The sequence below is a fragment of the Eutrigla gurnardus genome, assembly GCF_963514095.1.
Source record: "Eutrigla gurnardus genome assembly, chromosome: 8".
Lineage (NCBI taxonomy): Eukaryota > Metazoa > Chordata > Actinopteri > Perciformes > Triglidae > Eutrigla > Eutrigla gurnardus.
Window position 1 is genome coordinate 13,212,767 of NC_139922.1, and position 27,738 is coordinate 13,240,504.

The 27,738-nt window shown below is 44.7% G+C and overlaps 1 protein-coding gene across 6 annotated transcripts in view; it reads left to right on the plus strand.

Moving 5' to 3' along the window:
• arhgef25a (Rho guanine nucleotide exchange factor (GEF) 25a) overlaps positions 1-27,134 on the plus strand; it is a 39,423-nt gene extending 12,289 nt beyond the window's left edge. For 2 of the 6 annotated variants that reach the window (XM_084016066.1, XM_084016070.1), the window contains 15 exons: positions 13,672-13,985; positions 14,432-14,542; positions 17,640-17,764; positions 18,523-18,589; positions 18,924-19,027; positions 19,273-19,342; positions 20,811-20,900; positions 21,283-21,375; positions 22,078-22,128; positions 22,231-22,308; positions 22,405-22,599; positions 22,812-22,992; positions 23,724-23,953; positions 24,176-24,310; positions 25,222-27,134. In XM_084016066.1, the coding sequence (XP_083872192.1) occupies positions 13,672-13,985; positions 14,432-14,542; positions 17,640-17,764; positions 18,523-18,589; positions 18,924-19,027; positions 19,273-19,342; positions 20,811-20,900; positions 21,283-21,375; positions 22,078-22,128; positions 22,231-22,308; positions 22,405-22,599; positions 22,812-22,992; positions 23,724-23,953; positions 24,176-24,310; positions 25,222-25,347 (1,970 nt within the window). In that variant the 3' untranslated portion in view covers positions 25,348-27,134. The remainder of the gene's footprint in view (positions 1-13,671; positions 13,986-14,431; positions 14,543-17,639; positions 17,765-18,522; positions 18,590-18,923; positions 19,028-19,272; positions 19,343-20,810; positions 20,901-21,282; positions 21,376-22,077; positions 22,129-22,230; positions 22,309-22,404; positions 22,600-22,811; positions 22,993-23,723; positions 23,954-24,175; positions 24,311-25,221) is intronic. The other 4 variants (XM_084016067.1, XM_084016071.1, XM_084016068.1 and 1 more) reach the window with 3 other exon arrangements.
• Positions 27,135-27,738: the final 604 nt, after the last annotated feature.

Below are 27,738 nucleotides of genomic sequence, written 5' to 3' on the forward strand. Positions count from 1 at the left end.
TAGTTTGTTACTTTTTTTTCCAGCCCACATCAAAGGGATAAACAGTGGACCTCCCCGCTGAGGCTCTGCACATGGGGGGAGTGGGGGGTGAGGGGGGGGGCTTTGATATTATTGGCCAGCGGTGTTGGATACATACCTCAGATTCCTTCAGTTTAATCTCTTATGTAATGGATATTCTCCCTTTCCATAGCCCGCAGCTCCCCACTGCACCTCCACCATGTTATCACAGCAAATACACACACACTTAGATCATGATGTATAAACATGAGGGGGATTGGAAATATGAAGCATTCTCAGGCTATTAAAAGAAATCTCAGTAAACACAAAATTAGATTATTCCAACGACGCAATAGTCTTTTTGGATTTAACATATCAGGATGTTGTTTCGGGTCCATGACATGACGAGATGAGGGGGGTTTTATGGTTTACATTTAGAAGGCAGAAAAAAGCTCTTGATCTCATTTTACAATCTGAGCAGGAGAAAGATGGGAGCTCTGCCTTCTATGGAGAAACCACATTATAAAACTGCAGCGGTTTCTTTGAGTACCTTAACTATTAATGTGAAGCTTTGTGCTAGAAACCTCTTCATCGAGCATGTGAAGTATATTTCTATATTGGCTTGCTCACATACAGTCCTCTCCATTGATGTAGAGCAGTTTCTATAATTAAAGCGATGTCAGGGGGAAAGGGGGATCGGCTGCGGTGGACTTTTATTTTTAATTGCACTTCCTCTTCTTTATTATCTGATCTCTTCTCTTTTTATCTGATACATTTGACTTTTCAAACTTGTTTAATGTGGGTTTAGAAAGAGCATGAACTAAACTGACACCTGGGACCCTGTTGTCTCTGTTGTGGTTTTTAAAGGAAAAACACTGAACTATGCAGGTCTGACCCAATAGCCAAAGTCCTTAGGCCTTCTGGCAGTACCAAGAAAATGTTCTCGCAGGTCAAGCATGTCACAGTATCAAATAATGTCTCTTTGACTGAAAGGGAGTTTTTTCCCTGTTTTGTTTTTCTCAATAAAACACAGTAGATATTCAGGGTCAAAACCCTACATAAAGGCTTGGTGAGAGCTGCAAGAGTTTTATACGACTATCATCAACAACAAACAAAGGCTTTATGGTAGATCGGACAAAACCGTGTACGCCGCGCGACACCATTCATTGCTTCTAAAAAAAGCCACTCCACTGACACAAGAGGAAATGATAGTGTAACTGCGTGATTCATTCCCTACTTAGGCATAATAACACTTCACTTGTATACGCTGGATCATGACACACAGTGCAGCAGTCCATGATGCCACACCATATGTGTATCTGGCATACGCCTCCATTCACACGCACACTCAGATCAGCGCGCTCACATGAGGCAATCAGCCCATGAATGACTAAACTTGAAGTAATTTCAGCTGCTGTCACTCCGATTTAATGACCCGCCCCAGAATGAGCATCGGTCCTGCTTTTAGCCCATTCACTTGTATGCAGACGAGCGACTGCAGTGCGTCAGAAAAACTGCCACACATTTTTCACTTCTTAATCAATATGCAATGAAAAAGAAAAGGATACAGTCCTTAGCTAAGCATGATGATGTGTTTGCAGAGTGTGTGTTTGTTGTGTGTGTGTTACAGGTTTATTACAGCCCTGACAAGTGCTAGAAGGCATGAAAAATAGTCCGTGGAAATATGACAACATAAAAACATGAGTGCAGGGGGAAGGAAGGGGTGGGATTATTGATCTGAGCAGTACTCAACATGATGGAGAAGGCCAGGGAGATGGACAGGTGGGGAGATGGGTAATATGAAAGAGAGAATATCATTTCAGCTCTGATGTTAGCGCTGCTCCGCACGGCACATTAGCAGATTGGATGCCAGAGGACCATTACTGAGGGCTGCTTCCCAGCAAATACTGTTGACCAACCATTTAAAAATAGATGGTGTGCCATTGTTTGATATTGTCCTAAATTGCTTGTAGTCCAGAAGGAGGAAATGCAACCTGCGTATTCACCAAAGGAAAGGATTCACATGAAAGCGTGTACAGATTCCCAGTGGTGCTGACTATGTTTTCCTTATACATAAATGGTAATGTTAAGCATGATATATGGCACCACTGCAGTCTAGGCGGACACAGTCATTTCTACATCACATCTTAACTGGAGCAGCCTCCCACATGCCTTATGGTATTTGGGAGCACCCCGAGATAAATCTGACACAGAGATAGGTAGATAATATTACACTTAAACAAGGCAGATTTGCTGTTCAGCATACTTAGAAAAAGCACAGTATTTATTTCTGAATGTTGTCCAAAAAAGCATATAACGTGAATGTGTGTATAGAAATGATAATATATTTATTTGTAAGCAGCTTATAAGAAAACTATACAATTTTAATTAGACAATGCACTTCTGAAATGCATTCAAGATCGGTTTGGCATACATTTCCAAGACTTATGTGTTACAATAGACATTGTGAAACATAAGGATGGACACATGTTGTATTTTTATATACAAGTATTTGCCAAATATATTTCCTGTTTTGGGGAATAATAATCAGTTTACGTTTTAGCTTTACAAGAAGACTGAATGATTACCAATATTATTCTCTGTCTCTCCTTTCTCATAAACACAAATAGAGATATCTCCAGTTATTTGATTGTGTGTTTTTCTCAACATGTCCCTGACCTACTAAGGACCCCAGTAAGCAGCTTTGACTTTGTTTGGGAGTTTAGATTAACAATGACTTGGCTGCAGCTCTAACAGTGACATAGCAACAAAAACAACTTTTCCAGACCCAAAATATCAATTTTTCCCTCCCCAACTATCTCATGTCATGTTATCTTTCTCTTCCTTTGTGTTCCTGTAAAGATGGAAAGGCTTTGTGCTGCTTTGTATGTACATTGATGTGTTCCACGCACATCTGTGAGTGTGTTTATGTGAATGTTGGGGGCTAATGTTGACCCATGCATGCAAGGACCCCCCAGCAATGACACATACACATGCTGTATATTTACGTGGTTGAACGACAGACAGGGAGAACAGAGAAAGACATGGAAAAGCGTAGAAAGGGAAATTGCATGTGCATGTGTGTGTCCACTGCATAGACACACAAACATACACAAGTATAAAGTCAATTCTTTCTGCATTATTAGAAACATGCTGAATAAGTATTACTACACAAACATTGTATATCCAAGTCAGTAGCAAACATCTATCCAATACTTTAGACCTGTGATATGTTACATGTCCTCGCACAATTGTACATAGACACTAATTGTCCAATTAGTGTCTATGTACAATTGTGCGAGGATGTTTAAATTATCCAGAGGATGTAAGAGACTCAGTGGGCGTCCTGAGCCTTGATGAGCCCGACTGCAGTCGGGAAGAAACTGTTGATTTGTGGCCGGAGGTTTTGGTCCCAATGGATTTGTATCAAGGAACTTCAGAGGGATGTGACTTCAACAGTTTGTGTCTATGGTGAGAGGGGTCAGCCGTAATCTTTCCTGCCTGCCTCAGTGTCCTGGAGGCGTACATGTCCTGGAGAGATGGCAGATTGCAGCCAATCATCTTCTCAGCAGAGCTGAGATATGCTGCACTTTGCCTTCATCCTTGACTCCACAGTGTTGACTGGGTGTCACACAGGGGGATAGGGGTGGGTGGGGCTGCATTACTTCAAAAATCCATCTCCAATGTCTTTAGAGAGTTGAGCTCTAAGTTGTTTGGTCTGCACCAGGTCCAGGAGTGGGTCAGTCAGGGCTCTGATGTGGGACAGGACTAAAAGACTTCATACTACAAAGGGTCAGGGTGATGGGTCTGTCATCGTTAAAGTCTGATCCTCACTTCTTGAGGACAAGGATGTCGGTGGAGGTCTTAAAGCAGGCTGGTACGTGGCACGTCTCCAACACACAGGTAATTTGCAGCAGTATCCAGGCAATTTAGAATAAAATACTTGATGTAGTGAAAGTATTTTTGTCCCATCGCCCTCCTTCTCAGACCCATCAGAATGCATGATGTGTTACAGCCCCTGGAGGTGGTAGAGTTCAGTGTCTCAGGATGCAGGAATTTGATCCCTAGGTTTCCCCGAGACCCCCGAGACCCATGAATAATCTTGATAACAAGTCGAATGTGCTTTTGACAGAAAGCAGCCCAGTTGGCAAACGCGAGGGAAATTTTGCCCGGACAGAAGAGGCTCGTCTTTTTATGTCTCAGCTGCAGAAACTGTCTGTGTCATCAGCTTATAAGGCAGACTTCAGACATTATGGAAAAAGCAACAAAAATAGCTGAAATTGAAGGTATGCTGCTGGACTGCTGTGGGCCAGCGGTGCGTTTGGTAGTCTGAGATATTTTTAAACTTGCACACCAGCCCACCCTCCACCTCGTCATCTCCTCTTGCCCTCCCACCAAACCCCCCTGTCTCCTCTCTGATGTGCAACTGATCTCCTCCATATTGTTTCTCTCTCGCACACGCAACAGAGGAAAACACACACACACACACACACACACACACACACACACACACACACAGAAATGGAGTGAGAGATGATGAGGAGACTTGTATAGCAAACCAGTGCTCCCAGTCTCCCAGCTGGATGAGGAAATGACACGGTCAGGATTTTAGGCTGAATGTTGCATGATTTGCTGGCTTGGAATGTGAACACCAAGTGGAGCACTGAGATCATTCCTGGGGCAGTCTCATTTCTCTTATTCTCCTCCTCTTTCCTTCAGTTCTCTGTCTCAGACTGGTCGGCATGCAGCCAGTCAGACAGTTATTAATTGTGTCTCCCCCCCCTACTCTTTTCATTTCACCATCTCCCTTTCTTTACAATTCATTCTTCTTTCCTTTCTGCTCCACTAAATGGCCTTGGCTTGACATATGATCAGGGCTCCCATGCCCCTCTCCTCTCTGTCCCCCTTTCTTTCCCTCTCTTCCCCCCCCCCTCTTCTTTGGGGCTCTGTTTGTAAACGTGCAGAGGAGAAGAATGAGGGAACAAATTATGAAACACAGGAGTGCATTCCATACCTTGTTTAGAAAGAATTCTCCTACAGCGCAGAGGGGGAGAGGAGCCGCACCCCCCGTGCGATTCTACCCCCACTTTCAACCCATATGGCTTTTTTTTTTTTTTTATGGCTGCAGTCTTTAGGCTGTCTGACATTTGTTCTTAAACCCCCCTGTGATTTTCTGTCAACTCTAACTGTATGAAGTGAGACTGAAGACAGTGCAACAACTTCACTTTCACTTCAATTTCTGCTCAGAACATCTTTTCATCCGGCGAGATTGTAACATGCTTACTGTAAGGCGTAGTGACAGGTCGACTTCATTGATCGTCTCAGTGACCCCTCGGGCCGTCGGCGTAGAGACGCTCTCTGATTCTGGCTCTTCTCCTCCACAGTTCTCCCCAGAGAACACTCGATAGAGGCCTCGCTGAGAAACTTTCCAAAGCTGTGCACGAGGCAAAGCAAACAGTGGAAAGTGATAATATTGAAAGTGGAGTTGTGTCGAATCAATGTGCTTGAGCTTTGACTGCAATACAGAGAAGCTGATGAGGCTGATTCTACATTCACTGACCCTGAGAAGAGCAGCCTGTTGTGTCTGGGGAAGGTTACCTTGTTCTTAACCAAAGAGGTTAAGGTTGCAACCGCTAACTGCATCTCTAGAGACAGATCTTCAGTATATAGGGCGTTGCTGTTGTGCTGCTCTGTGATCAGAGGGTATTTACAAGTTCATCGGTTGCTTAAAAGCGTGAAATTATTTAGTATCTCAAGTATTACTTAATCACAAAATAAATTCTGTGTAAATCAAGACAAAAATTTAGCCGACCTATCTTCTTGGTTCTGTTAAGTCCAGCAGAAACCTGTGTCTTATGGAAGGATGTATAAAGTAAAAAGTGTCTTTTAATGGGAAGTTCTGAGAAATTCTCCCCTTGCTTCTGCCTGCTCCACAACAAAATTGACCCGTCCTTTGTCAGCAGATGAGAGGGATTGTCAGTTGTCAGGAGGTATTGATTGTAACCAGACACGCAGCTCTTAGCTCAGAGATCAGTCAGAATTGCACCTAATACTTGAGGTTTAAACGCAGAGTTGATGGCCGAGAGCTTAAGACAAAAGCCTGTAAATAACTGCTGTGACACTGGATGTCTGTGTTGAACCTCCTCTCTCCTTATATTTCCTGTCAGCATCTTCACTGCCCCCCCCCCCAGCATTACATTCATGATCTATTTTTATGCATCTGTGTAACCTATTGTTGCAGCAGAACTAAGATGACCATAGCTATAATAAGATATTACCCCCTGGCTATGTCAGAATTGTTTCCGTGGTAACATTCAAATGCCACCTGCTGAAAACTACTTACGGTTTACAGTTGGCTAAGAAAGCAGTTAAGTGAGCAATGAGGCTAATTGACATTTGATATTTGTACCATTTCTATCAGCCATGAAGTGGTCACTGTTCACTGCATGGAATAGACCACTAATGTACAGCTAGAGCTGAGCCCTAGTTCTTCCTATAAAGCTAGAAATGGATTTTACGTATTCATAAGACACCCTCTTAATGGCCATATGGAGAGCTCTTGCTCCAAATGCAGGATTTGATCTGAAATAGACAAAAGCCGACAGATGCAGATGGTTTTTCTTGAATTTGGAATGAGCTTTTCAAAGGCATCCTTTGTGCCCACAGCTTTGTTTTACACATAATGGTGTTAGTGTATAAATATTGATGCAAATCAATTGCCAATTACACGTGTGTGTGTGTGTGTGTGTGTGTGTGTGTGTGCTTGCCGCAGACAGGCATGTGTACGTGTGTGTGCCCACGTGTGTAGGTTGAATTCATGATGGCCAATCTTTGTGCGGCTGTCCCCCACTCCATCTCCCTTCTGGGTTTCGTTGCTATGGCGATGGGGAGAGGTGTAGAGCCATGGAAAGGAATGAGAATGTGTGCCTGGAAAGCCCATCAAGTCTGACTGAGAATAACTGTACCAGCACATGTTTATATCCGCAGATCAACACAGTGGGACAGCTTTCCTCGCCACCTCTCGACCGGCACTGCCACAGCCGCCCCGGGATCACAACTGCTTTTAATTTGTCTTGTGATCTCAGCCGAATCAGGCTTAATGGCACCCTTGTTAACCCCTAAACAGAAGTGTGAGCCCCTCCCTCTCTCTTTCTTCTTTCTGGAGAGTTGTTGCACCCAGATGATCATAGTGATGATCTATAGGATGCTTTTTGCAATTTTCCCACTTTATTCAGATAAAAAAACATCCAGGCCCAATTCACACTCGGCCTGTATCTATAAAATATGAGCGCAGCAACATTCTGAGCATTCATATAGTAGTAAACAATGCTATGTCACGATATAGCTGAGTGATGGCTACATGAGCAGGTAATGAAGTTGTTATTCTGTGTGGGTTGAAATCCGAGCTTCTCTGTGCTTCGTTTACATGGACTATGCCTGCTTTAAGTGCATGTTAGCCTCACGCTGATGGGCACCACTCCCGGCAGTTATTCCGTGCTTTTACAGCCGATAACTTGGTTGAAGAATAATATATCTATTACAGATACCTATGTATCATTTGGAAGATCGATTCTAGAGTCAATAGGATCAATACGAAGAATCTGTTTCTCTCTTCTACACAGTATTGTATGCAACAATTTTCCATTGTACTCTTTGCTTTTCCCGTCGTCGTGTTGCGTGCATTTAGACAAATCAGTTGCTGAGTTTAGACCATTTCTGTTAGTTTCAATAATGAAATAAATGAATCATGATTAGTGTCTCTGTATTCTCCTGCCGATTGTGACTGGACCAAACTGGAACCAATCCCCTGAATATTGCAACATTCGGTTCCCCAGAGCTTATATTAAGAGAAATAAGGGCAGATAGTTCCAGGAACATGTCAAATGGTTCTGAAGGAATGTCTGGACCCAGTAACCACAACCATGGTTCCAGTTTCACACTGCCACGAGCCTGCTGCACCAGCAGCTGAGGAAAAAAAATAGTGTCTGCGGTGAGATCGCCACTGCTTACTTATGCATCTTTCTGTGTAAAAGTAAGATTGAGACGGAGGAGGTGCAGGAGGATTGATTGAAACCTTTGTTGAGCAGCTGTGCAGCAATCCAAGCCACTTGACCCAACAGTCAACATCATTTGACAGTCGCACTAGTGGCGGATCTATCACTTTTTTCCCCATAAGCTCTCATCAGGAGAAGTGTTTGAATCACTTTCATTGTCCCAAAGACAAAAGGATTAATGGCAGCAGCATCTATTCATTCTATTGCTTTGATGCTTTACGCTGATGAAAAATACCTGATGCAGGAGATCGACCCTGATGGCTTGCTTGTTGTCCTCGACTGTGACTTGAATCACAACAGTGTGTATGCATGTGTGCCTGCAGAAAGTAGGTCAGTAGGAGGACAAAAAAAAAATCTGTTCACTTGTCTGTCTGACTGCAATGTGTCTCCCCAAACGCTATTGCATGCAAATACACGACACGCACAATGATGATGTGCTTCTGCAAACTTGTTTCTAGATCGGTTATAAGCTCAAGTATATTTAAAAAGGCAACATGTGTCTTCTTCAGCGTCTCCTCCTCTACTCCACTTCTCCACTCTCACTCAAGTTTTTAGTTTATATCTGGCGTGTGTGCTTAACCATCATTTGCTTGCCTAAATCGTGAAAAATCCCTGCTGTTCCTCTCAGCCTCTCCCTCTTTATGCTTTTAAAATTCACGTTCATGTTCAATGGAAAGATTCATCAACTTGATTATTTCCGAGGTTGAAGGTTCAGTTTCTTAAGCTGTTCTGTCACAGTCGCCACGAGAGAAGATAAGAGATTTTCTCTACTTGTTCCCTTGCTCCTGTGTCCCCGTCTTGCCAGCTGGTTTTGCATGTTAAGCTTGTGCTGCTCTCAGCAGCTTTGGGACAGAGCGGGGCATTGCATCAGAGGGGGGGGAAACTGTGTGACCTGATCCAGGGACAGGACCTGCCAAACTCTAAAAAACACTGCAGTGCAGAAAGGGAAGAGGGGGTGACGGTGCAGAAGAGGTGGCGGCGTCAACAAAATGCATGCTGCGAAAGGGAAAGAGTTAAGATGAAGAGGGAGGACAGGATAAAGAGACAACAGCCAGGATTTATGAATCGGAAGAAGCACAAACAAAAAGACACACGGAACAGCCTGGGGGCCAATAATGAGAATAAAGAGACAGAGACGGGAGGCAAAACGTCCGGAGTTGCAAAAGTTCCAAAAAAATAATGGAATACGTTTCTGCAAAAGTTCATCAGAGGACAGTTAAAGGGTTTCCGATCATTTGCTTCTGTTGCTAAGTGCCTCCATTGTCTCACTGGTCTATCAGTCTGAGCATCTGAGTGCCTGGGTGCAGCCCAGGTATAGCTGATGGGAAGAGTGTCCATTTCCTCTGAGTAGGTGAAATGTAATATACAAGTAGAGCCCGGGCTGGAGTGCACGAGGTGGGCAAGGCAACCAACGAGAGATAGAGAATCAAGATGATAAGCACAGCGTGCTGTTGAGAGCCGATAGCGATGACTCAGGTGCCCTGTGTGTCGACTGCTGCACTTTCAGAACCCCAGGGCTGTGATCTGTGAGGTGCTTACATTGATTGGCATCTCTAAGAGTCTCTTACACTCAGCTGGGCGTTTGACGTGTTTGACCAGCAGGGCACCTGCCTCCGATCCGCTGTGTGTTGTTTACTATGACAGACAGATAAGTGTACAGACATCTGGACAGCGACCATGGAGAAAATGTGCATGTGCAACTGTGTGGACAACTGTCTGTCTTTGTGTGTGTTGGTGGAGTCCAGTGAAGCCTGTATTGCTCATATGGTCCCACGAGCCTGTAGAGTTGACGGAGAGCTCTAGAGTGGAGCGGCTGTGAACAGGTTTGCTCCATTACAGCTGACGCTTTTAGCCTGATTTGTTGGCTCAGCAGAACCCACTTATCAACTGATCAATAATGGGAAGTTGGAACAAACTTCTTGAGGGGGGACCGACACTTAAAGCACATCCATCCACATCATCCGCCTGCAAACGTGAGGTTGCTTTGCCTGTGTGATGTGCCCTTAAGTTGTCTGTTTTTAAACAGAAATTGCCAGGAAATGTATTTTTTATTCAATCATGTTCAATCAAACCTTACACGACCTTTCAGGGAACATTGCATCCATTTCCCTTGTCAGTAAATTAAATATTTGGGGCTTTAGACTGGGGCACGGTGGTGTAGTGGGTAGCGCGGTTGCCTCACAGCAGGTCCCGGGTTTGGGTTTGGGTCCCCTATGTGTGGAGTTTGCATGTTCTCCCCGTGAGAGCGTGGGTTCTCTCTGGGTTCTCCGGCTTCCTCCCACAGTCCAAAGACATGCAGGATGGGGATAGGTTGATTGGTGACTCTAAATTGCCTGTAGGTGTGAATGTGAGCATGAATGGTTGTTTTATTACATGTCAGCCCTGTGATAGACTGGCGTCCTGTCCAGGGTGTACCCTGCCTTCGCCCAATGACAGCTGGGATCGGCTCCAGCCCCCCCACGACCCTGAATACAGGATAATCGGTAGACGATGGATGGATGGGCTTTAGACTGGTTCCGACAAAACAAGACATCTGAAGAAATCATTCCGGCCTCTAAGAATACCAAACAATGAATCAGTTAATTAAGACAACCATCATCCGAGTAATCGATAATGAAATAATCCTTCATTTCGGCTCTTAAGTTATTGCGCCAGACAAGGATTCCAAAGCTTGATTCAGTTGGATGTGCCTAAATACGATGAGTACTGTCAAACTTCACTTTTGTGAGTGAACAGAAGTTCTGGAGCTGCTCTGCAGCAGAAACCCACTTGGCTCTAAAGTTACAACAACTCTTTGGGCGAGCCTCCCACCTGGCCTCCGCTCAGCCGTTCAGACAGTGAGTGGGCGACTGGTGAAAGCCCAGCATTAACTGATCAGATCAGGCCAGCTTAAAGCAGCCCGGCTGCCCTTTGCCTTCGATTGTTAAATATAGCACAGGAACAATAGTCAAGTCGCATTAACAAAATCAGCCTGGGCCATCTTTTCTTAGCATCGCCATTATGGAGATGAATGTCACTGAGAACTAACGGCATGCAGCAAGACGGAGGGAGAGTGGGAAGGATGGCATTTCTTTCTCCCAATTCCGTCTGTGTAGGTGTATAATGGTATCAACTCCTTTTCTGTGTCGGGAAAGCGGAGGCATGCTGCTCTGAGGGGGAAGCTTGTCGTCTCTCTTTGTGTTTCACGGTTTCCTTGCTGTTACTGAGAAAATGAAAAGCTGTTAATGATGTCCCTGTGGTGGCCTAAGGTTTCATAACAGTACAGAGATTAAGCTTTCCGGGGTCAACGGGGAAACCAACCCGAATGAAAAACGATCAGTGGGGAGAACAGAGTTACCATGGTGACAGATGCAGATGTAACGATCTCCGTTATAAAAGCCGTAAACTCTGCAGGTTGTAAATCTGTACATTGGACAGAGCCACTGTGTCATTCTGACGTCGGGTCTCAAATCACGAAGCCGCACCGCTGTCTGCGCTGACTTTAAATGCTTCCAGGCAGAGGGTGTCGGCCTCTCTTCCCCCCATATTTTTTGGGTTGTTGTGATAAGCTATCTCAGCAGATGTCTGGAGCTGGTTAGAAACTGTGTTACTGTTGCTGTGTCTCTGCACTGTGACCCCTAAACCCTGGCCTGACTGAACCTGAGCGAGGAACACTGGGAAATACAAACCTCGAGGCCTGGGCCTCGTTAGAGGTCAGAGAAGCCGGGGTCGGGGTTATCATGTGTGTTCAGCATCATTTTCACATCCTTTCTCTTCTCTCCAGCTGGGCACCCTTGGTGTATGCTTTGCTTCAGGCTTTTACAATTCCAGCCATGAATACAATAGCTTTCATCTGATTTTGATATCCTATTGTCTTTTACAGCTAAGACACTCCACGAGCAGAGACTTGACCTCCAGGCTGCTGCACTTTATTATGTTGCCTTACAGTCTATGGCCCCTATCCAGTGTTTGTTCAAAGTTTCTGTCAATTCCCCGCAGGGTTTAGCCATCTCCCTTCTTTGTACCCCTCTCTGCTCCCTGGCTCTTCACTCTGTTCAACCCCCATCCAGCCACGCTCAGATCTCCTTTTACACGCTCCAGCCTTTCATGTGGATGGGGGAATACGCCACCCTGGGATCATCACACACACACACACACTCACACACACACACACACACACACACACACACACACACACACACACACACACACACACACACACACACACACACATGCATGATGCCTGTAAAATGTATGGAGAGTCAAGCCAGAGGAAGATCGCAAAAGAGATACTGTCTATGTGGAAATACGTGGTTGGAGCCATAAACAATGTTTTTTTCCTAAATATGTGTGGACTGGCAGCGATGTTATTTCATATGCATGAGTTGTTTTGCTCTGAGGTAAGATGTCTCCCAAGCACTTTAAGTTTATGCACTAAAGAAGAGGGGATATGGACTGGTGCAGTGGCTACTGTTGCATTTCTGAGTAAAATTAATAATGAATGAAGTGCGGAAAAGCTCAATCTCTTATGAAAACTGAGGAGGATTGTGAATTTATTCTGGTTCTGCCATTGAAGGCGTAACTGACAAAATGGGCAAGATTGTGTTAACGTGGTTCCTGCAGTCTGGGTCTTATTACTGGGATCTGTGATAAGATCTTTCCTCTGTGGCTCACATAAGCAACAGTGAAATTAGGTCAGTGTTGTCCCTTTATGCATAACAAATTCAATACAAGTGGATTTTCTTGGAAACTAAAGGTTGTTTCGTTATCGGCCTTGTCACATTCAGCTGACAATTAGCTATATTATATATAATAATACGCCATGGCAGCGACTCTTAGCAGGAGAGAGTGTTTTCTCCATCTGTAGGAAAGTGGTGGTCTAGGGTCAGAGGTCGGCTCGAGGGCAAGAAGATGAATGGGGAGGCATGACTGAACTGCATTTGCACACAACAGATAAAACACTCCAGACGCGCAGCTCAGAGGAAGAGCTATCTCAGGACTGGGGAAGTCGGCTGTATGAGGCAGGATGGGAATGGGGGACAAGACAGAAAAAACAAACAGTTTCCAAGCAAGGATCTTCCCTTCTACAAAGGCTTAAAGTGGATGTCCGGTCCTAGCCTGCTCCCCCAGCTCACTTCCCATGTCCTCCTGACATCACTGTGCAGCAGGCGACCTGCAACCCCTCCGTAGTAATTTTCACATCCACAATTTTGACCTCTGCCTTCTGCCTTGCATCAAAGTGTGCGCTGGTCATGTTGTTGGATGCACAGCTCCCACATAAAAAAACATGGTCCGCTGCAAAACAACTGCAAAACAGTGTTTGTTTGTTTCACGTTGCCCCTTTACTGATGCGTCTTCTGCTTCCAGTCCTCCATCACCCCTCACCAGTCCAGCTGCCCTCATTTAATAGTCATTCAAGAGCTCTGTTCCCTTGTTGTACTGTTGTTTTTATCTTTAGATTCATTGATTCATTGACTGTGGAGGTCAGAACGCAGAGATTCAGGGTGTACTCTGGCCTTATGACCCATTAAACCCTCATTTATCAGTTCTTCAACCTCCACCTTATTGCTCCCTCAGACACTCACTGTTTTACCAATAGCCTTCTGCTCTCTGTCTCTCTCTCTTTTCTCCCCATCTGCAGACTCATACTCGGCAGCAGGCAGCGAAGGCAGCATCTCCACCTCCGTGGCGTCACTGCCCCCGCAGGCATCTGGCAGCTCGGCCCCCAGCTCACCGGGCTCCAGACGCTCCGTCAGCACCCTGAAGAAGTGGCTCACCAATCCTGTCCGCAAACTCAGTGTCGGGGCCACAGCCAAAGGGGAGCGTCAGGTCCGCAAACTTGAGGGAAAGCCTCCACCTCTTCCGACCCAAAGCCACAGCAACAGCCAGGAGCTGGGCACCCCCCCGAGGCCTGATGAGACTCTCACCATCCTGCCCGTCACCCACAGAGAACTGGTGAGAAGAGTTGTAACATGCTAGGATGCTTCTTTTTTTATTTTATTTTTCTTGGTCACATGTATTACCTGTAATCAAACAAGGTCTTGCATGACGGCTTTTAGACGCACCACCTCATAAGTAAACTCATTCCCACACTGTCTCATCAGACATTCTGTATGAACTGGCTCTGAAGTATTTACACTAGGTAGCTCCAGCATATTAGTGGAGACACAGGTTTTGAGGTAGAGTTGATCCATGGAGGACTCCGTATCATGGCGGGTTGCGATGCTGTTACATAAACAGCAGCGCTGCTGGCTCGTCCCCGCAGGAACTCACGCCGCCATGTTCTGTGATTCATGTGCAGCTGCCGGGGCGCCCGGATGCACCAGCACCGGCATGCTCCAGACATTTAGCATCATGTTGATGTTGTTGTTATTCTGACACTCTGTGTGTATGTGTTCCAGGAGTGGAAAGATGGTCTGGCAAGCCCCGAGGACCTGTCCCCAGCTACACTACAGTCCCCCACCTACATAACCGACTCGCTGATTGGCTGCACGTCACTGCCGAACACCCAGGTCTGACACCATCCTACCTGTTGTATCTGTCGGCACATGTAATTTTCTTCTCACGTAGAAATAACAACAAGCAGAGCTGATGCTGGCTTTAATACAAGTTGTTGAGTGGAAATATTGAAGAGTAAACCCATTTATAGTCCATTTTAGCGGAGAGTTTATTGTAGACAGCGGCAGTAATATTCAATATTCTCATGGAGGACCCAGCCTGGCGGGGAGGTGACATCAGTGCTCTTTGTCTCCATGGCCTTCTAGCCAGATCTGGAAATGACTAACTCTGCTGCTGCTGGCGGTGTTCAAGTATCAGGCACAGAACACACACAGATGCTCACAGGAGCACTGCTAACCACATGCACGACCACGGATTCAGAGCTGCATGTGGACATAAAGCACACAAGTAAGAGACACGACACGAACACGAGGATTTCTCAGAGGAGGTGGATGCACCGGAGGGCAGAGCTTTGACAGTGACCTATGTGATGCACGGTTCACATTCAACATGTTACAAAAGGACACGCCTGAAGAAAAAATAGGATAGAGCACAATACGGCAGATGTGATGAAAGTTGACTCCACTTCTGTGAGCAGACAAAGAAACGCTGTGTGTGCACAGACGCTTTAATTTCTCCATCAAACACTCGGTTGGAGTCAGTCGCTCGTGGCAATGAAGTCGAGTGTTCAGAGGGTCCCTTTTTGTTACGACAGAAACTGGGATTCACTGGAGCGTTGGAGTAGTATTGCATGAATCAGCAGCGCCTCAGCACTATCGGTACACAGTGAAACAATAATGATATCTGAGCATGAAAGCATTGTGGAGGATCTCTTATTGGTGAACTGACACTAGAGCGTTGAAATGGTAGTCTCAACTACACATCAAAAGCCATTAATGCCATAACGTCAGGGGGATGAGGTCAGTGCTTTGGTGTATTTACTGCCGCACACACACACACACACACACACACACACACACACACACACACACACACACACACACACACACACACACACACACACACACACACACACACACGCACACACGCACACATTAAATGTTTTGTTGGTCAATGGGAAACTCTTGTGATTGTATGTCAGCAGTCAAACAACATGTGGTGTCAAAAACAGAAAGCCAGAGCTGCAGATCACAAGGTCCCGAGGAGAGTCTGTCAGCTCGGCCCACAAATATTAATCATGTTATTGTGAGATCCCTTCAAAACCCAATCCCTTGTGACTTGCAACAGTGCAAACAAATTGCAGTTTTCAGCACTGAAGACCATGTAACTGTGTTTCTCACAGGAACTGCTCATGCCACTGCTGGAAATGTAAAAACACATCAGCTTCAAGCATCAGCAAATATTCCTATATGATGAAAAACATCATATAAAAGCCATGAAGAACATTTCTTTATAGGACAATCCCTTAAATATCACATAATACTGCTGATTTGCAGCATTTTATTGGTTTCAACAGTGTGTAAGTCCATAAAGCAGAGAATATATTTGTATGACTTGAATATTTTGCTCTAAGACAACAAACAAAACAGCAAATGCATCCTACTATTACACAGCCCTATACATGTGATTTGTATTTCTTACTTGACACTTATTTATACACACACACAATGATTTGTCACTGTTCTTGAGTCAGACTCGAACTGTTCTCACTTTTTTTCATGGGCTTCTGAGTAGAAAAACAAAACTAGCAACAGAGGGAGACGGGGGGAGAATTTTTCCTGTGAGCACATCTGGAAGTGATCAGGGAGCCAGGGAGACCTGTCAGCCTGGCTGGAGCACTCCATGCGGGGCAAGACGAGTTGGGGGAGTGAGGGTCTTTATGGAGCCTCTCTGTCTCTCCCTACACCCCTGCCTCTTTACTTAGCTACGCTTTGTCTCTTTCATTCTTTTTCTCTCCGTCTCTCACGTCACTGTGACAGCACCCAAAGCTCACGACTTGTAGATGCCAACTAGTTTATTATGGAGATGGCAGGTGAACAAATTGAACTAGGCCAGAGGGGAAAAGGAGAAAGTTCCGTCGCTTTTTCCATTTGCTTATGTGTCTATCTATCCGATCTATGCAGCCTATTTATTTCTCCACAGGGTAGCCGCCTTCCAGTGGATTAGCTCTATGTTTGAGGTGTGTGCGCAGCTTTGTGTATGTGCTTAAGGCGGAGAGGTTCTGCTTGACTGGGACAATGACATGCAGGGATTTTGGTGAAGACAAATGGCTGTTTCTATAAGTTTACACAGTCAGGAGAGAGTGAATAGCCTAAAAAGAAACAGCTGAGGAGCGTGGCTAAAAATAGAGGGAATTGTAGATGCAATTGTACAGAGCGATGAGTTTGAGTCATCCCATATAAAGGGGATAAGTGTGCATATTGTTCAAGAGAAATAGGTTACACAAACATGAGGGTCTCTTGTGTTCATTGAGTTAGTGAGGATTTTAGTCTGTGCAGGCTTTGTTACAGTGTGCACAATGACTCTATATTTGCACCAGGACCCAAACAGGAAATCATATCAATTCCAGGAAAAAGCATGAAAATGAGGTCATGTGTGTAAAGCATGAACACAATCGATCAGATCAGAGTGACCTTGGGTTTATCCTCTGCGTGCCTTTCTTTTGGCTGCAGTAGGTGCAGAAATGGAAATAGAATGATACTGTGTGATGTATTTACATACGAGGTTGAATCCTCAGGTGGCAAGCCAAGAGAATATCATTTATTTATTCAAACATAAATCAGAAATGTAAACGCCAGCGAGCGAGCCGCTCTTCCTCTGAAGCCAAAACTCTTATCAAGAAGCAGCTTTATTTGTCTTCTCTGACAGCTACGGAGCCTCTCGCTGGTCCAACTCTTTATCTTTTTAATCTCTTCCCCTCCACCTATCTGTGGCTGATGTGCCCAGCACGGATCATTAACGGTGACAATCCCAATCAGATCATCTCATCCTCCGATCTCTGCTCTTTCTGGTCACCGTGGCAACCTGCATCATTATCGTCTCTCTCTCCTGCTCTTTATTTCCCTTTGCTTACTTTATTCCTGGCATGATCCCCATTACTGCCACTGGACCTTTGATAAGTCGTTTCTCTGTGTGTGTCTGCCTCCTCAGGACACTCAGTCCACCAGCGTTGTTCCAGATGACAGCGGCTCTGTCTTGATGGACGACACCTCCAGCCAATGGTCGGCTGCGGCTGACACTGAGGAGGAGAGGAGGAGTGCCTTAGAGAAAAGCATGTATGTGTATGATCATTGTAAAGAACCAAACTTATATTTTATATAAGGCAGCCCTGTGCTGTGACACGGTTATAACCAGTTGCTGATTTCTAGAGGAATTTACCTGAAAGGCACATTTAACCTGAGAATATGAATTGTTGGAATCGTTATTCTCCACATTTGTCGAGTCATGCTCATCTTACGAGTCATGCTCATCTTACGAGTTAAGATGTTATTTGACAAAATAACGTCTTAACTCAGGGTTAACTTACTGCTTTAGCTCTCCCTGAAGCTTTCAACCAAATCTCACGGCCTTCATCAGCTGCAATAACGTGACTGAAGTTCTGTACTCGGGTCATCTGATGAAAACTGAGCTACCTCCATAGCAATGGAGCAATCTTGTTACCTGATGAAGACTGCGATTCAGTTGAAAGCCCTGGTAAAGCCAGTGGACATTGAGTTGAGATCATTTCTTGAAACTCTTATTTCCCTGGGTGAGTGTGAACTTGAACAAGCGTAGTTGCTTGTTCAGCCGATCCTGCTGTGTGGACTAAAAGACACTGTTACACTAATTAATTGGATGTAATTGAAAGTGTAACAGTGTCTCCATGTCCCCTGTAACCAGAACCAAATCACATTTCCAGGATACGTCCTACAAAATAACTGTCTTTTATCACATCCCTGGCAAATTATTAGGGAACTGGGACTTGTAAAAAAGGGTTTTTGCATGTGTAAAATAACTCTAAACACTAAATCCTGTCACATTCGTATCTTTCCAGGTATGTGCTGATGGAGCTTATTGAGACGGAGAAGCACTATGTGGTGGACCTGGGGCTCATAGTGGAGGTAAACCTCAGACAGCTAAGAACACGCTATCTGTCCTGACAGAAAGGGGGGGGGAGAGGAAACCCAGTCTGTCAGAGACGGAGCTTAAACCTTATCACCATTCCTCCACACTTGTGTCTTCCTCCATCACAGATTATGTGTTTGAAGAATATTATGTTGCACAGTGATTGATTCCCTGGGTTCCTTAAATACTTGGACACATTTGGGTTCAGAGAAGTTAGTAAAAACGCACTAATATCTGGTGTGTGGTTGTTGTGAAACGTGCTGGTGTTATTCAGACTCACTGTTATTGCTTGTTTCTGTGGGTGTGAGCAGCTCTGTAATTTCTTCGCAGGGCTACATGGCCACAATGCACTCCAAAGGTATACCGGAGGACATGAAGGGAAAAGACAAGATTGTTTTCGGAAACATTCACCAAATATTTGACTGGCATAAAGAGTGAGTCCCTGATTTTCAAACAGCCTGCATTTGATGTGGAAAAATCGTGTTTGCTCCAGAGTGAATGAGACAAACGGTGATTTGCAGAGTATTGTGTTAGAGGCTGAGTGGAGCACAAAGGAACAATAGGTTAGGAGACAAACCTGACCTTCCGTTTTGGGGATGCATGTGTGTGCGTGTGTGTGCGTGTGTGTGCGTGTGTGTGTGTGTGTGTGTGCGCGTGTGTGTGTGTGTTTTCTCTGTAGCTACTTCCTGGGAGAGCTGGAGAAGTGTATAGCAGAGCCAGAGAGGCTGGCTCAGCTCTTCATTAAACACGTGAGTATGACTACCACTACACACACACACACACACACACACACACCCACGTCAGTAGAAGTGTCTGGGTCTGCTTCCTTGTGCTGTTTGGGGTGAGAGTAAATAGAGTTAAGAAAACACGCAGAGCTCCTGTTTATCCTATGCCCCCCCCCCCCTCTCTCTCTCTCTCAGCTAAATGCCAGTGTCTCTCCTTCCACTTCCCTGTTACTGATACGTCTCAGCCCAGGCTGTGTTTTTACAATAGTGCACACGGCAAACACTCACATACACACGGACGACATACTGGCAGATTTCCAGTCTGGGCTGGACTGGTCAGGAAACACCAGGGAAAAAACAGGCAGAAAAGACAACATGAATAGGACAAGGAATAACAAACCCCTCAGCTCAGGCTCTTTGATATGAAGGCTTTTTTTTTCTCCCCCCCAATGACGCCGACCTACTTCTTCTCTACAAATCCTGGCTGAAGAACGAAGCAAAGCGATGCATGCAAAGAAAGATTCACTGTTTAGTGTATTGTTCTTGAGACTGAATGTACCTGAGCTGGTATGGGGGTCACGGGGCTTAGAGAGCTAAATTAGATTCATGCATATTGGTTAAGTGGTGGCACATGCAGACTGGGCACACATGCTGGGTAATTTGACCCGCTTGTCGTTGCTTCTTGTCTGAAGATGATTAAGTTAATTGTCTGTGTCTCTCTTTTGCTGTATTCACTCTCCCTCTTTCTCTGTCTGCAGCTCTTTAAACAATCCAATAAGGCTCAGCCCGCTGGATAATTAACTTAAAAAGCCTGTGGGGGAATAAAGGAACTTGTAACTAAATCTAAGCATGGTGTCAAACTGTGAAAACAAGCAGACTGGGAACATGGCCTAATGAAAAGCAGAATCTGCTTTTAACAAGAACTATGTCACCAATATGCAACACGTGTGCTCGCTCACGCAACATATAAACACCTGAAAACACGCAGCCACGCCACGATACCTAATGCTGGTCGACGGACGCGCTCATGTTTCAAACGCAGCCGTCTTCGAACAGAGTTACACAATGTCCATATTCAGGTGGAGCAGCTCGCCGGTCTCTAGGTTACAGAGCCATGCAGCCCGTTGCTAGGTACAGCCTCATGGCGTCAGTCTCTGAAAGGCTCCGGTTACACTGAGGGTAACCTAGGTGAATTATGCATAACCTGATGCTCATCTACATGTTACTCTGTTAAGACTCTTAAGACTGCCACATCTGCACTCCCGTGCCAATTAGTCACAGAAGAGTAAGCGCTAACCAGACGGGGTTGGCTTCAAAGGTCCCAGCACTGTGAGACAAATCATTAGGGCTCTGCTTAAAGACACTGCCACTGACGTTTTCCCTCACTTTCAGGGACATTTTCATGTATCTGTTATACAATTAAAGATACATTTTCCGCTTTGTGACTAATTTGTTTTTTTGTAATGGGACGTTTGTTTGGCTTGTGATGCAGGAGCGGCGTCTGCATATGTACGTTGTGTACTGTCAGAACAAGCCCAAGTCGGAACACATCGTCTCCGAGTACATAGAGACTTACTTTGAGGTGAGTACCTCCATCAATGGATCAATATTTAGTTTGTTTGTTAAATGTCAGAAAATAGTAAAACAAATGCCTTTCAAATGCCTTGTCTAGAATTTTTACCTCATAGACTTAAATGTTTATTCAAGTTTATTTATTTTAATGTTATTCTATCTGCTACAGTACGATACATTATACATGCTGACATTTATTATTCAGATTATAATCAGTTCCTTTTCATTGACAGTAAACACATGACTCATAGACAAACAGTATTATCCCTGTGAGATATTGTCTTAGAGGGATCGTGCCGGCTATGTCGGTGGCCATTAACCGCCGTGTTTTGCGTGGCGGCTGTCATGTTGACCGGTGAGGTGTTGCTGTTGTGTCCGTCTCCCCCCGTCAGGAGCTGCGGCAGCAGCTGGGCCACAGGCTGCAGCTCAACGACCTGCTCATCAAACCCGTCCAGAGGATCATGAAGTACCAGCTGCTGCTCAAGGTGAAAAGCAGGCCACTGCTATGCTGTTGATCACACAACATCACCTACACACACAAACACACACACACACACACACACATCCTGGTGTTCACTTTGCAGCTGTCTGACACACAGCAGGTTCAGTCACGGCTTTGTAAACATACAAGCATGCACGTACACACACACACACACACACGTACACACACACACACACACACAGAAACACACACACACACACACACACACACACACACACACGTACACACACACACACACACACACACACACAGAAACACACACACACACGTACACACACACACACACACACGTACACACACACACACACACACACACACACACACACACACACACACACACACACACACACACACACACACACGTACACACACACACAGACGAACACTCCTCTGTGCAGAAACCGGGTGCATTATCTATTCAGGCTACTCTCCAGCTAAAGAAGAAGAAGCAAATTACATAATGAGATTCTTACCACAGGATTTCAGCAGTAATATGTAAAAGCATGAGAAGATAATCCTAAAATGACATCCTTGGTATAAACTAAATATAAAGCTTTGCCCCCTGGCATTCAAATAAAAATGTGGCTCCAACACCCATAAATACTCCTCCAGATGTCCTCACCTTACTCTTACTCTCATTAAAACCTGGAATGCTCTGGTGACCATGCTGTGTTTATTTGAGCAGGACTTCCTGAAGTATTACACCAAAGCTGGGATGGACACAGAGGAGTTGGAGGTGGGTCTCCCGGTTCAGAATCACAGGTTTAAAAAGGGAGTTTTTTTGTGCGTGCAAAACAAAGTATTGTTGCTAACAAACTCACTTTGTTGTTTTAAACAGAAAGCAGTCGAAGTGATGTGCTTTGTGCCAAAACGCTGCAATGACATGATGAATGTGGGCAGACTGCAAGGCTTCGAGGTACGTCTCAGGAATTAAGACCATCCTTCAAAACAACTCTCAACTATTCAGCCCAAGAAAATGGAACCGTAACCACTTCCTGGGTTTTTTAAACAGGGGAAGATCACAGCCCAGGGCAAACTGCTCCAGCAGGACACCTTCACCGTGACCGAGCAGGACACTGGTTTCTTGTCCCGGGCCAAGGAGAGACGGATCTTCCTGTTTGAGCAGCTGGTCATCTTCAGCGAGCCAATCGACAGGAAGAAAGGTTTCTCCCTTCCTGGATACATCTTCAAGAACAGCATCAAGGTGGTGAGCCTCAGTGAACTCAGATCAGCTAAACAGGATGTTTTAGCGAGCAGCTTTTCCTCCCAGGTTATGAGTTACATAACAGATTCATGCCTAGATCAACACATCACACAGAGAAGGGACTTTTAGAGGCGGGCCTCTGTTGGTGAAGTATTTAGCAAGCAGTTTCGGCAGGATGGACTCCTGCAAATGCTAATCAGACGTGATGTTTCTAGGTGAGCTGCCTGGGGGTGGAGCCCAGTGTGGAAGGTGATGACGCCCGCTTTACTCTGACATCACGCAACCCCGATGGAAGTGTGGTGCGCTTCCAGTTGCAGGCCTCCTCCCCTGAGATCTGCAGGGCCTGGGTCAACGATGTGGTTCAGATCTTGGAAAGCCAGCGCAACTTCCTCAATGGTTAGTCCCAGCTGAACTCCACAGACTCCAGCGCCTCCCTGGTCCATAAATCATGTTTCATCTTGGCATATTTTCTATTTATAAACTTTGTCATCAGCTCAGTTAAATCACTGTTAGTTGAGATGTTTTTTTTTTTTTACCATGTTATCTTGGCCTTCGGAAGCCCAATCCTGCCAAAAAAAAAGAAAAGTTAGGAATAAAAAATCATCATACTACATCAGAATCATATAGTTTTGGTAACAATTTTATCTCGGATCTAATATTCAATAAAAACCCTACATTTTGACAAAGGAATATCAAAATGTTACTATGCATTTTACATCCATACTCTTAAACCTTTTCATCATTTACTGAATTCTTTGTGCAGCACAGACACATCTATAATTCTTTTCTTTTACCCCCTATATAGCATATTGCCATATTGCAATAAGCACTATACAGACTTTCAATAAAATATTTATAAAACATTATAAGGCAGATACGAGTGTTAAATAATTATAGCTCCATAAGTGATAATAGAACAAAAATATATAAAAACAGTTGTAATAATATAAAATATGCCTTCAGAGGAGAAGTTATTCTTAAAAAATACTCTAAATGAATACATCTAAAAGTCTTTATCTACTTATATCTACATTCAAAATGTTAATAGGGTAGTTGAAGGAAGTTCTGTAAACATTTAGAATCAGGTACACAGCTTCATAAACTGTGTCTGTTCTTTTGTCTTTCAGCCTTACAGTCACCTATTGAGTACCAGCGACGAGAGAGCAAGTCTAATAGCCTGGGCCGCAGCATGAGGCCCCCTCTGTGTACCGCCGGTGCCCTGCGGCCCCACTCCTCTGCCTCTATTGACCGTCATAAGCTGCCCTCCCTTCACTCCCACAATACCTCCCTGCCCACGCTGTACCTGCCAAGCCAAGGCCAGGGCCAAGGAGCCAACGAGACGTACTCACTGCGCGACGTAGGTGTCTTTAGCTGTCTCTTTCTCTGCCCTACACTGTTATGCAATAACACTCAAACACAGTATTTCTATTTATGAGACGCCAAAGACACTGCCAGGCCAGCTTATCTCTTAAGCTTTTTTTGGCTGCGGGTACCGGTCGGTCGCACACATGGGGTAATAAAAACAACAAATGGCATTGTGTGCATGCTCGGTGACCTACTTGTTGTTTGCGTTTTGCAGCCCGCCGTGGTCCAGCCATGCCTCGCCGACTCCCACACTGTCTCTCCGTCACACATCCAACTGGGCTTCGCTGATCAGCCAAACTGTCAAACTGTGTCAAATGGGCTGTACACACCCACCACACAAAGTGCACAGGTAATGTGTAGTATGCATGCCTTTGGAGACATAGGCTGTCTGTATCGGCTTCTTAATGTTTCCTTTAAAATATAATTAATTTGCACATTGATGAACATGGTACTCTTGAGTATAGCAGAAAATCACAATGACACAGGCCACAGGAAGCTAAAGCCTGGGGAAATAATGGGTCATTACCCAATGTCTAACAATAGCTGCAATGTGCCCAATAAGGTTTAATAAAGATGAGATGAAACTTTAGTCAATGGTAACCATTCATTTCAACACACAAACAGTGAATTTATCAAGTCATAAGAAGAGCTATTTCCCCCCCTACTGGATGAAAAAGGAATCAATAAAAATCTCTTTTTCATTAGTCTTCACTTGTTTCCTCTAGTTGAACACAAAGAAGGGAAAATCTCCACATCTAAGTGTTTTACACACGATGTAAGATTTACTATTTCAGGCCTGTCTGCCCTTACTTTGATGTTTTAACCATCTGGCCAGTCAACAATGAGAGCATCTTGTTGTTGGATTTTACACCACCATTAGCGACGTCTCCCTCTGTCATCACTGGGCTGTTATCCTCAGCGAGGCAGTGTTGACAGGCCAGCTCTCTCTCTCTCTCTCTCTCTCTCTCTCTCTCTCTCCTTTACTAAGGCTGGATATGCTCGGTACATAATAAACAGGAAGCAGGCTGAGCCAGACAAGGAAATCAGAGCGAGATGCCTATCAAAGCCAGAGATGGATAGATGGAATGTTGTGTTCCAATATATTTTTAGGCTTTGGCTGCAAATGATGAATGAATTCCTGGATTTATGAATACGGTTTGTCTTTGGTATGATGGTGAAACTGAGGTTTTATTAGTAGATATGTGAGTGCAGCACATGGAACTCCTTTATATCTGTGATGAATGTTCCCTCTATCCCCAGCAGAGAGCAGGAGAGGGCTGCCGAAGGGGTCAAGTTCCCGATGCTGGGAGCCAGGCTTCACTGTCGGGCCCCTCAGCCGGACGACGCCCCAGCAATCTGGCTCAGCTGGACGAGGATGACCTATGAATGCTGATGCTCAGGCGCTAATGCCACAGCTGTGGAGGTGAAGAAGACTTGTCTGCTGTCTGTTTATACCAGGTGGGACCCTTTCCTGGGTCAGTCATGATTTCTGGAGGATAATTAAGGAACTTGAAGGAACATACATTTTTAGAGCCATTCAGTGGCAGGGGCCGAGCCTTGGACACCTCGAGTGTACATGAACAGCACCCAGTGGGATGTTCCTGGGTTCAGAGTGAAAACACTCGCTTTTTACCTTTTCTTTTTGAGAGTTTGTACACCATACTCTTCTCTCTTTCGAAGGGCAAGGGGAATTTGTGTGAAGAAGAAATATCCATTCCTGATTGGGGCCATCACTGGAGTTACGTCTGTGCCTGAATGTCTGTTAATGCAGCGATGTGCGGATGTGTTTGAGTGCATGAATGTGCAAAGGAGTATCCTCTGGTAAATTTCCTTGATGACGTTTTTTTCTTCTGATGCCCCATTGTGAAGACTCGTACATTTTGTCATTCCCCTGCTGACAACTGAGTTCGCTGTTTGTGTCGACAAGAACAGGGAACGGCCGAACACTTGATGTGAACACACCACAAGGACTTCACACACTTGAATTTCAACTGAAAGTGAAGAACTTTCTTTCTTGCCACAGTGTTGAGAGCCCCCCATGTGCTCTGGTATTCTGTTTGACCGGCTCTTGTTTGATCTGGACAAAAAAGGTGTGAGGGAGCCCCCTGGAGGACCTTCGCGTGTATGACGTCACTTCGGACTACTTTTATACTCTTTGGGCTGAGTAGTTGCGAGATACAGTACAAAGGGACTGCTGCGCCGACCAGAAGTCTTGCATGCAACATCTCCTTGGTGACTGACTGACACAATGCAACTTTACACAGATCTTTCTTTCCAGGCTGAAATAGAGTGCCTGTATTTTTTTTTTTTTTTTGTGGGAGGGGGGGCACACATCCTTTAAAGTGCATTGGTTTAAACTAATATGAATGGTTTTATTAGTCCACTGTTGTCATGTCAAGGATGTGCACCATTTCTATAATCGCTGTTAGCTTTTTGCCCTCATGTACTAAACACTGTACATTGCGTACCACAAAGGCAATTTTCCACTTGTAAGATGAAGAATGACCCAGGTATGCCAAGTGTTGCCATTCCAGTTGGTTAAAAATGAAGGATAATATATTGCTGGATATACGGAGTGATGCTGACGAATCTGCATGCTCCCTGTTCCTCAGACAACAGTGCCAAAAAACAGCAGCTCATCACTCAAACGTTTCATGCTCTTATTTCACTTTGCCACAAGTCTCGCAAAAACAATCGTAGATATCTGTGTTACTATCGGGGTTGAAATGCCTTAATGGCAACAACAAAAAGAGGAGATGAAGGAGGCTATCCTGTCAATATTAGGTCAGTTCTTCTCTTTGGCCAGTAGAGGTCCCCACAAGGCTTTCACTTCCAGTTTAGTTGGTTCATACAGCTGCACCAAAGATCAATAGGCCTCATATTTCAGTGTTCACAATGAAGCAACAGCTGCTCAATAATCCGTCCAAAAGGCAATAATAAATTACTCAAAATAAATTGGAAAGGTGAGTGAAACCATCTCACAGAATCCACCTGCAGTTAATGTGAACGGTGTCGTTTTCGTGGGGAATTCATGCTGTTTTTCTTCATTACAAACTAAAACCACTACAGAGAACCAAACGCAGGGACGTAAAACCAGGAGAGGGTTGGTTAATGCCATGTTTGACTGAGTAGAAACTGTTGTATCATATCAAATAAAAAGTGTCTTTTTGAAAGTTCAGGTGTGTGTGTTTCTCTATAGTGGTTCCCAACTCATTCCACGTAAAGGTCCGACAAGATATTTAGACTACGGATCTCCATTTGATGGGATTCTGTGCCACGGTCCCAATCTAACTTTTATTTCAGAAAAATACAAGGAAGAAAAGTCCAAAAGCCATGACCAAAATTATCATACATTCATTTTGTTGCTTATGGGTGGAATTATAGTGAAAATAAATTATTCTTCCATTCTGGGGGGACTCCCTGAAACCCCCTCAAGGACCCTTATGGGCCCCAGGACCCCCAAACCACTGCTTGACATAATCTCCCTTGATTAAAATAACTGTATAGGCTACTTTAATCGTCTACAGAGACTTATCTCTTTCCAACACTATAAATCATACGCATATGTATTGTGCTCCTTTCTAATTCATTTAACTAACTTAAGTACTTATTTTTAGCTATAGACACCATGGAGGTCTTCAGATCCCACTTTCGGGAGCCTCTGACGAAGACAAAGGGCGAAGCATTTCGCTTGCTGTGGCATCCCCCTCGCAGAAAGTTCAAACAGGATTAAAAACAAAGAGAAGAAACCCCTGGATGAGCAGACATCTGGTTGGC